The sequence below is a fragment of the Toxotes jaculatrix genome, chromosome 8 (genome assembly GCF_017976425.1).
Source record: "Toxotes jaculatrix isolate fToxJac2 chromosome 8, fToxJac2.pri, whole genome shotgun sequence".
Classification (NCBI taxonomy): domain Eukaryota; kingdom Metazoa; phylum Chordata; class Actinopteri; family Toxotidae; genus Toxotes; species Toxotes jaculatrix.
Genome location: NC_054401.1, coordinates 6,272,026 through 6,287,710, shown reverse-complemented (window position 1 = coordinate 6,287,710; position 15,685 = coordinate 6,272,026). Strand labels below are relative to the sequence as shown.

Below are 15,685 nucleotides of genomic sequence, written 5' to 3'. Positions count from 1 at the left end.
TTTTTTTTGTGGTCTTAATTTGTTTGTGAAGTATCCAAGGAACACCAGTACTGGCACTGCAGACTGTACTAGAATCAGAAGTTGGAACAAAATGAGGACGGGTCTGCTGCCAAAACTAAAATGAACCCCCTCAAGCACAGCTGCTACAACAAAAACACAGAGAGAAAACACTGATGGCAGCGCAGGAACACAACCCAACCTATATGCATTAAATATAACCTGGAATTCACCTCGCTATTTGCCTTGAAGGTATCCACATCAAAACACCCCAGAGTTGGATTCACCTACCTTTCCAAAGGTGAGACAGACACTACAGTCGAGACGGAGCTCCTCCACTCCGTGTTCACTTTCTCAGAGGTTAAGGTGCAGTGCAGTTCACTCGGTGAAGATTTATGGCCCAAAAGAAAACAATATCTTCAAGGCAGCTGCCATTGCATTGCGAGAGATAATCTAGTTAAAGATGAGATCTACAGCTGTTACTGCAAACAGGAGTAAGGCTAAAATGTTTTCAGACCTTCCTTGCCTCTCACTGGCCTTTTTCTCTGCTTGTCAGGTCCAGTCAGTGAGTCACGTAGGCGTCACCTTATTTTCAAGCAGTTTCCTCCCCCACCCACCCCGACCTCCCACTTCTCTTTCCTGTACAGTAGAGGGTCCTCTCTGCTTTGTGTATTTTTTTAAGTGAACTTTCCATTGTAAAATCGCCCCTCCTTACCCCCAAACACCCCCCACCCCCATCCTTTCTCTGACCTGCATCCAAGCACATGCTCCCACAACAATACAACGTGTTTGATTTGGGATTTTCACACCACTGTTGTTGCACTGTTTGTAAACAGAGATAAAATGCAATGGTATTCTTTGAAGGGAAACCAGTGACAATGTTGGAACTCAGTCTTATGAAACAGGCTTTGTACTACAGGCTTCTTATCCAGCACGAACACTGTTTGCCCTGCTCACACAATACATTGTCTTGGCATTGGAATGTAAAGAGGAGCTAATACATGAATTACTCTATTCTTTTTTTTTTTTTTTTTTTTTAAATGTCCCTCACATTCAATTGAGAGACAACTCCAGGCACGTAAAGAGGAATGCCAACATTTTTTTTTGGTCGTTCCCACGGGAGAGTTCAGTTAGTCTGTGTGAAACTGGAGAGTCTGTGTGAAACTGGAGAGGAAAGCCTTAAATATAAACTCTGCCTCATTAAGAGTGGATCAAGTGATGATTTAGTGGAGTCATTTTAGATTTAAGGTCATATTCTGGCCTTTTCCAGCACATATAAATCAGAATTTAATCCTCAATGTGTAGCAAAAAAAACGTGGAAGAAAAATCTCCCATCAAACAAGATGATGTAATATGATCAAAAGCTCCAGAACAGCTACTAACCAGGCCTTCAGGTGAGATTGTTTTGTCAACTCCAGACGTCTTTTTCACTACCAGAGCCGCGTAACATAATGACATCACTTATTTCAGGCTCAGCTCTGCAGTTTTTCACTTTAGGAAATGCATCCTGGGGCGCAGATTTAATGAGTGATTTAAAACTGATTATAAATCCATTTGTATTTGCAGAGACGTTATGAATTATCATGGGAATCACAGCTGTGGCTCCCACCTAGTTCTTTGTCTACAGAGGAGCGCTGGTAGCTGGAATTAACCAGTGGGTGGCACTAATACATCATCTTAAAAAAAAAAAAAAAATCACCATTTGCCCTCATGCCAGCCTCTTTTTTTTTCAGATATCAGCACATTCTTCTGGTTCCATATGCAAAGTAATTAGTGTCTGGTTTTGCTTCATATTAATCCATATCATTGCAGTGAATAAATTAAGCAAAGAATTGAATGCAAGAATGAAAGATGTTATTACCGCCATATAATTTTATCAGCCTCTTCATCAGATCACAGCATGTTTTATATATATATATATATATATATATATATATATAATTTTTAGAGTGCATCAATGTACACTGAGAAAGTAATTTTACTAATTTTAAGCATTTTATATAGCTAGTTGATATCATATTTTTTTTTATGTTAAATCTTATTTCTAAAAGTTACAAGTACAACATTTCCCTCTTAAATGTACCACAAGAACAGAACGTGATTTTCCACCATTGGCTTGCAGATAAATGCTGCGGACCCTTTAAGAGAACAGGTGTGTCCTTGACAGGTAATAGCGGAGAAACAGGAAGTAGTCACATTAGCGAGCAAACACACTCCAACACGCAGGTTTATTTCAGCACAAAAATGAACATGAGGGCAGGGAGAAAATATTTTGGTGAGTTTTGAACAGCGAACTCCTCTCATCAATGTTCAAGAGAAAATATTTGCTTTTTGTCAGGTATAAACTGAACTGAATGGTGTGTATGTATCTCAGTAATAACAGAAGGGCTTCTGTACAGCCTTTAATGGAAAAATCCTGTCTTAAAGAACTACTGTGAAATGTTAACATCTATCAGACTTCATAGCAAACGTAATTTTGTATATTAAAGAGCTTAATCTCTCTGCAGACCGGCCTGACTGACGACATGAAACAACCTTTGCTCCTTATCAGTCTGTCACTGGCAGGTAAAACAATTTGCACTGGCAGTTTCCTTTTCTCTTGTTCCATCAGTAACGTTCAAATGGTTCAGACAACTCACAAAAATCTTTTAAAAGTATCGATAGAGCCTCTATTGTGGGGAAAAAAACACAGGTCATGGAAGAGAAGCTCTGGTATTCCAGGCACGTTTATAAAAACAATCGCATTCAAGCAGAAAGCTCGTCTTAACTGCTCTTAAAACCTGCGCGGCTGCATTCCCGTCTGTGCACTGACTACTGAGCGACGTGATGCCTTCACGGACTCCTCCCAGGCTCATACATCAGAGTTTCAACTGACTCAGAGTGACTTGGTATTCATTGTTACTATCAGTGTTTGCCATTTGGTATGTTGTTGACAGGGATGGGCGTACTCCCACTACCGATACTTGGCTGCTATTTATGAAAATAGGACTTGAACAATACTTATTAAGTACAGGTGAGCTGGCATTTAATAACAAAAAATGACATTACCTAACCTGAGCAGTATAATTAGATAAACATACACAGGGAAGACAATAACCTGAACCTTTATACTTTAAAAATAATTTTGTATATGTCTGAGGGAGAAATCCTGTGATGTAGGTGTTCTTGCACAATTTAACAAATAAGGCTGGTGCTACCCTACATAGTGTCTGTGTAGCCAAAAGCCAGATATCTCACTCCTCTATTAAAAACACAAGTGAGCACTAATAGTTTATTGTGAATCAGTCACACATACGCCTCTCTGCTGCCTGCAGAACAAACTGTGCATCCGCAACTGAAAATAGTCCCCAACAAATGCACTGTTTATTCCTGTTTGAGTAAAGCTATAGTACCCAACTGTTAAAGGAAATTACAGAACCCCTTTAAAAAATTTAAGCTAGGTATTTATGAACAGTCCTTTTGGATTTCTGACTTAAGCAGGAACAAATGGGCTTGAGGCTGAGTGCCATAAACAAGGTAGACAAGTGGGAAATAGCGTTTGGGGTATTTGTAAAAGAAAAAGAAATTATAGAATAATGCCAGCCTTACTCTTTCAGTGCACTGTATTTTATGTTTGTCAAGTTAATCTTGTATGATGGGGGCCAAATGAGTAGAGCATCTATTACAGTGGCACCAATTTCCCCATCATTCTTCCTAGGCTGGTATAAAATGTGGGTTTCAGATCCATAAAAATGAAAGATCTGCAAAGATCTGCTTTTGGTATTTGTGCTGCTGCAGCAAGATGAGCAAAGAAAATTGGCACCAGGAATGTAAATGATATTTTAATTTGTTCATTAACTAAGGGTTGTTGTTCATGCATGAAAAGATAATAATTAAAGTAATAATCAGCAACATTTTCATATAATTAAATATTCATTTTGTGGCTGTCTATTGGCAATTGATATTACACAAAAGTGATTCAACCTACACACTCTGTAAAAGCTTTTTCTGTTCTAAATGCCTGCGGTTTGGTGAATTTGTCTCTGACAAAGATCCTTTGGTGCACAGGAAGTGATTTATTTTACATTTCCGAAAAACAGCTGTTAGCTGAGAAGAAATGGATTGCTAGACTGAACAGTTATACCCATTAGACCCACCTACAGAAACCTAAAGTTCAGCAACAGAAAGTAAAAACTTTCCTTGCTGCCAGTTAATCTCTGTGGTACAGTTTTATCATCAGTGCACTTTTACTACATTTGTTGGCATGATTTTCTGGGCTCCCTGCCATTGTTCATTCAAGGCATCAGCAACTAAATCACTTACATAGTTTTATATTCATTATACATCACTTGTAACCTATTAAACTCTGATACTTACAGTCATACTTGCTACATATTTGAGATGCCCTTCTGTTTTGGCCTTGTATAAAACGATGCATGAAGGTATTGACACTGTGCTGCGTCACTCATGGGTGTTCCCCACTCATGACTCTTTATGTTTCTGTCTCTGCCGAGAAAGAAAACAAGGCCACTAATATTTTTAGTATTGAAAGACTTTTATTGTCTTCAACACGTCAGCGTGGGAACCTGAATGCAATCCATATTACTGTTGGCCCTTGTCATTTTATACTCTGCTCCCCTGTGAAAATCATGTAAAGGCAGTCCAGCGAGACTGATCAGGACCATATTGATTTGATTCACTATAATTCATGGGCCGGGTCGTTCTTGCGTGGTAGCTTTATATGCCAGTAAAAGGGCACTGAAAATTCAGCCTGGGTTTTTCTGCCTGAATCTGTAATACCAACACAAACAAGAGGGAGAACTGACAGCCAAATGCAAACACACACTTTTTTTTCCTGTCTTCACTCACATACAGATTACGAATGGACAAACAGCATAAAACAGCAGAATTCCTGAATGTGTAAAAGCAATGGTTCTTTACAATATTTTTGAAAAATTCCCTATGCACCGCTGATTCTTGAGAAGAGACAGCAAATCAGATTTTGACACCGCTTACATTAAGTCAGGCTAACGAAAACACAAAATAGATGTTTAGCTTGGGATCACTTGCAATACAAAGAAAACATGGTGTGTAATCTGCAAGGAAGGAAGGAGTGTGTGCCTTACTAATGGGTTTTTACCCCTTGAGCCCAGTCTGTGTGTATCTATAGATTTTGCTTTCTGCAGTTTTGAAAGCAGTACTCGTGTCCTCCAATAAAAGTACAGAAGTATTATCAAGTGCCAAAAGTTAAGGTGGTCGTTCTGCAGAAAAATGGACCCTGCAATTGATATTATAAATTATAAATATTGTTATGAATTATATAGCTTTGATTGTTGTTACGGATTGGGTGTAAGCAGCGTTTTACTTTTGGAGCAGATCGAGGTGGAACTAAGTTTTGCTCCTTTATACAATTTGTTAGTCTAGTCCAGTGGTTTCCAGCCTAGAGATCGAGCCCCTCCAAAGGGTCATGAGATCAATCTGAGGGATAATGAGTTGATTTCTACACTGTTTGTTTTTTTGTTTTTTTTGGACTCTAATCTTTGCCCTTTTTTGTGGAATATTGGATTTTACCTTTTTGCCCCTCAAAAAATAATTTAAACACAACCATCTGTGAAGTTTAGAAGGGAAACTGTTAAACTGTTAATAACTCTTAGAGATCTGACAGATAACAATGGGTCATGAGACAAAAACATTTGGACAACCTGTTTGATCTTTTATAAAGTAAGGAATAACTATAGCTGTCTAAAAAAATTAAAATATTTCCATCTGTAACTTAGTGGAGTAGAGGTAGAACGTAGCATAAAATGGAAACACTGACGTAAAATACTTAATTGAGCTTGAGTAAATGTGTTTTCTGCCACTGATTCTCCTTTTATTTTCTGTTTAGTCCTCCTCTCTGCGGCTCAGGACCAGGTACAGATCCAGTTCGAGACAGACCCGGTGTTGGTTCAAACTGGTACTGAGATAGTGTTTACAGTGCTGACAGTGCCTCAGGTGCTGTCCATTACATGGCAGTACCAAGGAGGAGTCACTCTCGGTCTGTGGGCTGGGGGAGCTGCAGTGGTTAATCCAGTGTTACAGTTCCAGGGCAGGGTCACCATCACTGCCACCCAGCTCCGAATCGGAGGTGCCCAGCTCCGAGATGCAGGGAACTACACGGTGGACGTGATCCCGTCCGCTACCACAGGCCTGACTCCTAACTCCAGATCGATACAGCTGAGGGTGTTTGGTAAGAGATAAAAACGTGTTGTCTGTGAGTTCACTTGTGAGAGACAAGGAGGAGGAGGGAACGGAAGGTGGGTGGGCTGGTGGAGTGTGCAGAAGAGGGAGGTTTTGAGGGAAGCGATAATGTTAAGGAGGAACACAAGAGAGGAAAGGGAGGATTTGGGGAGTAAGAGAATTAGTCTGGGAGGTATAATGAAATTAGTGACCCATAGTAGGCGAGGTAAAATTAATGAAAAAGGAGGAGGGGATGAAACTAGTGGCTCAGGGCTTTATGCTAATCAAAACTCATTTGATATGCAGCGCTCATGCTCTTAGATGGTTGATATCGTAGCAGTCTAAGTGTAGCGTTACATTTACATACAGTGCACACACTACTTGCATTCATTTACATGCAGCACCGTAATGGAGCCTGAACAGCTGAGTGTCTCTTTATTTTCAGTCATCCGCCCATGCTAGAGGGATGACATCCAGTCTTTCTCATCCCTCTTACCACCAGCTGTAGCGGCAGCGTGACCAAACTGTTAGAAGCACTAGTCTGTTATTGCTGAAAGGTCACATCCTCCAAACTCACAGCAGCTAACTCATGTCATGGAGCAGCCGAGTCCTTGAGAACGACTCTCAACATCCTACTCACTCACCATAACTTATTCTGGAAATGAGAGGCAGCTAAAACCCTAAAACTAAAAACATAATATGCTACTGCTGAGTCACTAGCAAGCGGAAAGCCTGCAAAAATGCATGTGATTAGAACTGTTCAGTAGTTGCTCGAATGTTTTTGTTTGTTTGCCGTTGCTGCTGTGGCTCTCTTTTAGTCACAGCCTCCTCCTCCTCCTCTGTCTGTACGCCGCCTCTTCTCCCTCTCCAATAATTTAACTTAGGCTGGCCGCCAAGAGGCATCTCTGCTACCACTCATACCGTCTGCCCCCTTATTCACCATCTGTGCTTCTATCTGAATCCTGTCCCTTCTCAGCTCTCACTTGCTTTGATTACAACAAATTATCCTCAACAGAATAATAAAACTGCCCTCTATTTTTCTGTCACTCCAACTTTTGAAGTGCTCTGTCTCATTCTCTCAAGCTCTATACCAACAGTAAAAATGCCTTTTCTGGGTAATACTGCTTTTGCAGCTCTGTGGAGAAATCTTTGTGTTTGATTCTCCATGTAGATGCAGTGGCCGGCGTGAGTCTGGTTGTTCCCTCAGTGGCAGTGGAGGGGGGGAATGTGTCTCTGAGGTGCATATGGACTGCTGGGACAGAGGTTACGGTCCTGTGGGGCAAAGGAGGCTCAACCATCACTGCCGACTCCAGGATCACCATCTCAGGTGGCTCTCTGGTCATCAACCCAGCCAGACGGGGTGATGCCGGGGAGTACACATGTACTGTCAGCAACCCCGTCAGCGCCCAAACTGCCACACAAAGCCTCACCGTCTACTGTGAGTTTACACTGATCAAGACAAGTGGAAACTAATCTGCTGTAGCCACTAAAAATGGCAGTAGCTTATCTATTTATCCACATTGCACTGCAAACAGCGTGCTGAGTTGCACTCGGATCGCACAGGACAGTCTTCCATAAGCTTATTGTGCTGCTTCGGTCTCGATCACATCATTAATTCCAGTGTGAAAGTCTTACTTCCTGTTCTCTAACATCTGACACTGGCTTCATTGTCCAAATGAAAAACACATTAGATCAAGGGTGTTGGTAAAATCCACTGAGGCTGTGCATGCCAAAAAAAATTGCACTTAAGCCACTGTCACCTCGACCTGTGGCCACAGAAGTATTCATCACTAGAATTTAACAAGAGATCAGATCTGAGGTATCACTAACAGAGGTGCTGTTTTAGTCCTGCGTTATTAAAAGTCTAGTGGTGTAGTGTTTCAGCTAATGATTATTTTCATCATCAAATAATCACTGGATATTTTCAGTCTTTGAGTCATCAGAAAATAGCGAAAAATACCTCTCCCAGAAGCTAAGGGGACATCTTGAAATGGCATGTTTTGTCTGATCAGCAGTCCAATACCAGAAGACATTTAGTTTACAATAATATGAAACAGAAAAACCCAAAGTTCACATTTGAAAAGCTAAAACCAACAAATGTTTGGCATTTTTGCTTGATAAATAATTTATTACTTCAGTTAATTCAGAATGAATTAAATGACAATCTCTTATTAATCACACATTTTTTTATTGACTGATATATCTCAACATTTTGGGAAATGCACTCACTTGGTGACTTGGTCTGTTAAATATGACGCTGGAGCCAGCAGCTGGTTAACTTAGCTTAGCATAAAGACTGTAAAACAGTGGAAACAGCGAACCTGGCTCTGTCCAGGAGTAACAGCATGCTACCTGTAAGGCTCAGAAATGATTATGCAATATTTTTTATGTTCAATCTGTCCAAATACTGAAGTGTAAAAACAAGTTGTGGTTGTAGGTTGCCAGGCAAACAGCGTAGGCTCCAGGTACTGTAGTCAGCAAATGAGCATGTTTCCCAAAAAAACCTTTAAGTAAACTGTTGGATTTTTTATTGCCATTTATAGCTTGAAATAAAAGTCTTATTTTTTTAAAGGGTAGTAATTCTACTCTAACACCAAATTGTTGAACAGCAGGCTGCAGTAACATGAAGTGTTTCCTCAGTATGCTCTTCATATGTATAATGTGTGTATTATTGTCAGCTTTTTTTGGAATCCACACTTGAGAACCAAATGTTTTTGATACTGATAATGATAATGATGTCCTCTGATCATCACCAAACCAGATGGCCCTGACACCCCTGTACTGACCAAGGACACCCCAAAAGAGTGTGTCGGGGGAGGGGACGTGTTGGTGGGACAGACGGTACGTCTCACCTGCGTGTCTGACTCGCTGCCTCCTGCCCTCTTCTCATGGCAACATGACGGACAGGCTGTCGCATCCGGCCAGCCGGACAGCGGGGTGCTCAGCCTTCAGATTTTCTCAACCAATGACAGCGGCCGCTATGTCTGCATGGCCAGAAACGGCATCACTGGAGGCACGTCAGAGCAGGGGACAGTCTTGGCCGTCGTAGGTGAGTTATGGTGAACGCTGACCTCTCTGTGACTGATAATGATGACGGTTGGTTTTGGACTCCGTCCCTGTATCTGTCTTCACGACTAGAGAGGGACAGAAAGTATCCTGGGAGATTGATCTGGTGGGAATGTGGTCAAAGTCATTCAGTGACTTTCACACTCTCTCTCTCCCTTTATTTTCATTTCTCTCTCTCTCCCTCTCTGCTGTATTTCATCATCTTTTTTTTTTTTAGAATCTTCCTCTCCTCTATCTTTTTTTTCTTTTCTTCTTCTTGTCTGTCTGAGCTCCAGACTCATTATCTTTATTAATTCTCCCCCTTTGACACCATTCTTTCTATTTCAGACACATGTCTAAATGTAGGAGAAGTGGTGGGGATTGTGATTGGAAGTTTGCTGCTGCTCATAATCATCGTGCTCCTCATTGTGCTCATTGTTTTTCTCCTGCGAAGGAGGAGGGGTAAGCCCATTTCTGTGATCAAGGACATTTTGTTTGTCCACTTTTCATTTCATTGTATATTATGTTGACTCAAATACTTCGTAGAAGGCTTTTTGATGATTACTATGTCCATCTATACTTTCCATAATAGCTCAGGCATGTTTTCTTGCACTAAAGTTTTATTTTGTTATTTCTGTCACTACAGCACAGTCGGGACAAAGGGATACTGTTATTGTTCAGAAGACCCACACAAATCCCAGGCCTATAGTAAGCCCCTTTAACAGTTTACATATGATTCACTATTGATTTTGTCTTTATCTTGTCCAAGTGATGGTGCTTAAGGGCTTTTCACAAATTAACCTCCTTATTTCATCTTACTTTTGCTGTCTCTTCTCACACTCCCCTCATTTTTCATCTGTTCCCATTAAGCCTCCAGATCCACAGCCTAATGGTGCAAGGGAATTGGGCCAAGGTCCCCAACCCCCTCTCTATCACGTGACCACACTTGCAAACCTCCCTAACCGTTTATACACAGCCCCGCTCGAAAGCCGTGGCAACCCACAGACGCCGCTGCAGAACGGCGTGCACAACTCTGACACACACCAACACAATGGTCATACCCACACAAATGGGCTCCTACACAATGCTATTCAGAACCCTAATTCATATCCACACAATGGCATTGACAACCCGGCTTTCACGCACACTGATGCTCAGAATGCAAACACACTCCCAAACACACAGCAGCAAAATTCTAACATTCTCATACAGGCTGGCACTGCCCAGGGCGGCACCCAGCCGCCGGCGGTCCACGTCAGCCTTAACACGCTGCCACACACTGCCCAGCATAACAACAATGCGCAAATGCCCACAATTCACGTCAATCTCAACTCATACTCTGCCAACGGCCAACAGGCTCAGCAAGACAGTTCGTTTCCTCTTACCAACACAGCTAATAATAATAATGCTTCACAAACCCAACAAAACCTGTCACATACAGGGCAATCAAATCCCATCACGCAAAGTGGGCAACCCTATTCTGTTGAACCCCGACTGAGTGGTCACACAGATGCAGGTCATCAAGCACAGCCTGGGCTTATACCAACTGGATACACACATTTTAACAGTAGCAACATTAACATTTCCACGAAAAATGCAGACACACAGACCTACCAGCAGGACACAGTGCGTCACAGCCGCTCTGATAGAAACTCAGAAAGACACGATGCCACTCCCAGCTCCTCCCGTCGACACATGCCATGGGATCACCTCCGAGGGACACCTTCGTATCCCAGCGGTACGCTTCAAAGAGGGCGGTTATCACCTGAGTACACCTCTGAAACTACAGACTACACCACCCATCCTCCCATACGTGAGGCAAGAACACCAAACAGATCTCAGCCTCAACCTCAAAGCCAAAACAGTCTGCGGAGCAGAGTTCCAACCAGACGAGATACACCATCAGCAGACAGACAGACGCGGAGCCGTTCAGCTGATCTTCGAAGCCCGAACATTCGCAGTGTAACACTGCTTGAGGCTGCACACCACACACACAGAAGCCCCCGCACACAAAGGGAGAGTCCTCAGCGAGACATCAGAGGTTCCCCTGGTAGCCAGACCGCCCCCAGGCAGGAAACCACGCACAGCAATAACCCCCAGGCACTGCCTCTCATGAGCCAGCAGGCCTCGGTAGGACACTCTGCCATGTCACAAGGACCCACAACACAACAGGGACTGACTGCACCACGGGGTGGTGATACAAGAGCTTTGGCTGATCCTAATCACCTTCCACAGGCGCACATGGCCCAGCAACATAGAGCAGCGCAGATCCAGACACCACCACAAGGCCTGGGCACGCAGACACAGCCTGTCATACAAGGTGCCAATCAGCCTCGCCAAGGAGGCACTGCTCCAGTCCCATACCCTTCTGCCCAGCTTAATCCCAGTAACCTAACCCAGGCTGCACTTAAAGCTCACACTGAGAGGGCTCAAATATTTCAGGATCGGAAACAACAGACCCAGGCTGCCCTGCTTCACCCCGGACAACAGGCTCCTGCTGCTGCGGCTCAGCATCCACCACCTCCTCCTCCTGTTATTCCCCTTGCACAGTTCCAGACCCTTCCCAAGGAGCGCATTCAGCACAAATCCCCAACTAGAGGTCCTCAGCCCCCCAGACCTCCTCTCAACATACCAGTGGCTCAGCGAAACCTACAAGTCCACCAGCGGCCCATTGGACAGCACCATCCTGGCACAATGCCTGTCAACCGTCATCACCATCCTGGAAACGGCCACATGCCCATCAGCGCACACAGGCATGCCCATGCCCATGCCCATACCCATGGCCATGGCCACGGCCACGGGCAGCCTGCCCACTTCAGCAACCCACGACAGGTAAGTGAGACACAGCATGAGTTTGAAAAAGCAGCCAACAGATGCCATATGTTTATTGATATAACAGATTTCTAGCACATGGTTCTCTCCCAGGTGTGCACTTACAGCTATCATATCATTTCATGCTTCCTGTTCACTTATATGTGTGCACTCTTATAGGCCCACTGCTACTTGTACTGTCTCCTCAACAGTTTGTGCTCTTGTCTGCAGTATGCATCGCTTGGAGGATGCTTGACAGCATCTTTAAGTGGATGTTGCATTTTTACGATTGACAGTCTTCTCTATGCCATAAAAACGTATTTAGTCTTGAGTGTTTGTGACACTGTGGCAGCTTTTAAAACTAGCATTGTGTGCCAGGGGTTGTGCTTCTTCTTCTGCATGACATGTTGGCAATGAAGGGGCTGTTGTGTCTTTCCAGCAACAGGCTCACAGAAGGAGACCAAGATGATGACAGATGTCAGCAGACTACGCTCTACAACTGTCCCACATCCACTGACACAAACAAACAGCTGACAGACATGATCCAATCCACCAAGCAAGGCTGACTGCACAAGGTTCGGCGCTCAAAAAAAGCTGTCATACACTCATATACACTCATATCTCTCAAGTCAGTTTTTTTTTTTGTAAAAGAAATGAACGTGTCTCCCATGGGGATAATAGAATGTAACTTTTTTTAAAATACAGTCCTGGAAACGACAAATTATATCTAAGACGGGGCTTGATCTGCCCTTCTCTAAAATTTGACTAAATTAAATAAGCTAAATGATACTCAAGGATACTTAAAGAAATTGTTTCCCCATCGACAACTCTCCAAACACACACACACACACACACACACTATATTCCGGACCCAGGTACTATTTTGATTTCTGAAGCACTGATCAAGAATGAAACTTTGCCAAGAGCCTGCCCAGAGAAGACAAGTTCAGTGATCCATAGCTCCTGACCAAGCTCACATCCACTCATCCATTCATCATCAGAACTAAACACTACCTTGACACCATTAGATCTTTCCAAGTGTCAGACAGAAACAGATATTCTTGCAAGTGCATTTTGTCAGACAGTAAAGGAAACGAGAAGAGGACCCTGTGCAAGATGGACTTGACCCCTGGGGAACCGTGACAGTTATGGAAAACGAAATTAGCCATTGCGGTGGTCTTAATCTACATGGAACTATTTAGTTTGGGCCTTCTGTTTACAGATGCCTCTTACTTCCCTTCTCAATTAAGGGGATTCGCCTCAGTGGCGCTCGGAAGTAATGCTCAGCTAACTATGAAGGGGATCCCACAAATGGATGGTGCTTATTAATTAAACGCTTTTATGTGACTTAAATGACTTGGAAAACAATCACACTTGTGCATGAATGAGGTCTGCACAAAGACCTGAGCTGCCACGCTTTCTGCTGAAAAAGCAGTGTAGCAATTTAGTGTCTGCACTGGGTAATGGACAGCACACTTTAAAATGGTGGGATGTCATTAATTTTACAGATTATGTATTTATTGATTTATAATGTTTGTGTTTTTTTAAACTCAGGGTTGTACTTGTGGAAATTGATTATTTAGGTTGCACTAATTGATATCAGCTCTATTATTTTTCAATAAGTGTGACCAAACTCATCTGGACTTTCAAGGAAAAGGCTGACGATATTCTCTATTTTTCTTATTGTTAACAAATCCCATGACAAAACTAAAACCGACCATAAACTGATCCTACTAACAAGTACTGTCTGTGTAGCCAGAATGTGACATCTCTCATTCCCATCTGCTGTAAAGCTCCATTGTTGTCTAAAAACTCATCAAAAACCATTAATCAGCCACACTGCTGCACTGGGTGTCCTGGCCCATCATTACGATAAACACGGTTGCTGCATTTTGCTTGAGCTAATCACACACACACACATCATGCTGCTATAACAGCTACTACAACACTAGAGCACCAAATGTATATTAATCCCCTGCTGAAAATAGCCTCAGAAGGTCCTCTAATTAATGCCATGTGAGGAGCATTTGTTAAAAGCTAAAGTGCCCAGCTGCAATTATTTTGACTTTTTTTTTAAAAAAAACAGAACAAAACTATATATTTGTGACCTGTTTCTAAAGATATAAGTCCTTAGTACAAACAAATAGACTTGGGGCTGAGAGCCACAAACAGGGTTGGAAAGTCGAAAGTATTGAGAGACAAATGCATGGTGGGTTTTTGTCTTCATGGGATTTGTTCACAAGAAAAAAAAACAGAATAATCCCAGCCTCATCCTTCAGTATCAGAATAAATGCTGTAAACTCAAAATCCAAAAACGAACAGGAACAAATACACAGCACATCTGGCAGCTCCAACCAAACATCTGGAGCATGAGATACTGTCTTGAAAAATTGTGCTGTTTTTGAAAAATTAATGCTTGTAAATAATTTATACAGGTGTTGAGTATCCATGTGAGATGCACAGTATTTATCTTTGCTCCTCAGGAAGGATTTGTACATTGTTTGGGATTTTTCCAAATTGTTGTAAGATTTTATTATATCAGTAATAATAAAGAATTTCATTATCTGTGTTTGCATATAACTTGGGCGAGGTCTATTGTTGAACAAAACTGCGGCACTTTGGCTTGTTCTGTCTATCACAGTGGAAGTCTCTTGTTTAGACTATGCACAGCAGAATGCACAATCAGGACTTTATTTTACTTCCACTTTCAAAATGAATACATTCTTCCAGACATGAGGGTCTTTTCATTTTCAGTACAAAAAAACCTACTCACACATGTTGACAGTAAGTCAGACCACAAAAGCATCTATTTATTCTGGCGTTCCTCTGAATCGCAGTGCTTGCAGCAGTCTGAGCATATTTCTGCTCACTGTGTCTACAGTGCTAATTATGCATGGCGCCTGTGTACACCGAGCGCTGTTGTTGATTCTCCTCAGATAAATCTGCTCCTTCGGCTTGTTGTGGAGGTGCAGAGCGCGTGTTTGGATCACAGCTCCATCAGTCTCCCAATCCCCTGCTCCCACTTGTACGTCACCTCTGATGAACAGTCCTGCTGCTCACTATTGGAGACACTTCACGGTAGTCTAGCACTGTAATGAGTGGAGATGGAGTGCATTTGAGTACCTGCACTAGAAAAGGTTACGGCATTGCCTACCGGTCCCAGATGAAAGCTGTGATTTATGAAAAGTTTAGAGCAGTTTTACAAATGCACTACTTTGTATACTACGCTTTGTCTTTGGAGTGAAGTGTGTTGTTTATGGGCTACACAACTGAAATTACAAGACACTCTGTAGTCTTGAAACACACAACGCAGTAAACCTCAAACGCTGATGTGGCCACCTTCCTGGGCCAATTTGCATGTAAATCTGCTCCTGTTGTTTTAGTATTCTGATTTACCATGATTTACTGTGACTGCCTCAAGTAACTGTAATTGTTTACGCATCCCTTTGGAGGCATAAATTAAAGGCAAACACAACTCAAGTGCGGTGTGTGCAAATAGGGCATTTTTTGTATTGATGAATGCTCATTTCGGTGTATGTCAAAGTACAACAGTGAGCTTTCCTGACTCAAGTGTGGAGGGAGCCCGTGTTTATGTTACTCTGGAGACTGCAGTAGATGTGCCTAATACCACAAG

General features: G+C 42.5%; 2 protein-coding genes across 4 annotated transcripts in view; one reads left to right on the top strand and one right to left on the bottom strand.

Annotated features, from left to right (window-relative positions):
- The window catches only part of si:dkeyp-97a10.2, a 7,393-nt gene extending 6,854 nt beyond the window's left edge, over positions 1–539 (bottom strand). For all 3 annotated transcript variants that reach the window (XM_041043455.1, XM_041043456.1, XM_041043454.1), the window contains exon 1: positions 289–539. The gene's annotated coding sequence lies outside the window, so the exon portion shown is untranslated. The remainder of the gene's footprint in view (positions 1–288) is intronic.
- A 1,661-nt stretch (positions 540–2,200) lies between these two features.
- On the top strand, positions 2,201–14,620 carry si:dkeyp-97a10.3. The gene is made up of 9 exons (XM_041045091.1): positions 2,201–2,272; positions 2,505–2,562; positions 5,864–6,205; positions 7,367–7,633; positions 8,957–9,244; positions 9,589–9,702; positions 9,887–9,948; positions 10,111–12,072; positions 12,491–14,620. The coding sequence occupies exons 2-9, from the start codon at positions 2,523–2,525 to the stop codon at positions 12,518–12,520; spliced, it is 3,105 nt and encodes a 1,034-aa protein (XP_040901025.1). The 5' UTR covers positions 2,201–2,272; positions 2,505–2,522; the 3' UTR covers positions 12,521–14,620.
- Positions 14,621–15,685: the final 1,065 nt, after the last annotated feature.

Bases quoted from the DNA above. Each gene is read 5' to 3' on its own strand.
- si:dkeyp-97a10.3 (XM_041045091.1), top strand. From the start codon at position 2,523: ATGAAACAACCTTTGCTCCTTATCAGTCTGTCACTGGCAG. The intron at 9,949-10,110 runs GTAAGCCCCTTT...GTTCCCATTAAG, and splicing joins ACACAAATCCCAGGCCTATA to CCTCCAGATCCACAGCCTAA. The intron at 12,073-12,490 runs GTAAGTGAGACA...GTGTCTTTCCAG, and splicing joins ACTTCAGCAACCCACGACAG to CAACAGGCTCACAGAAGGAG.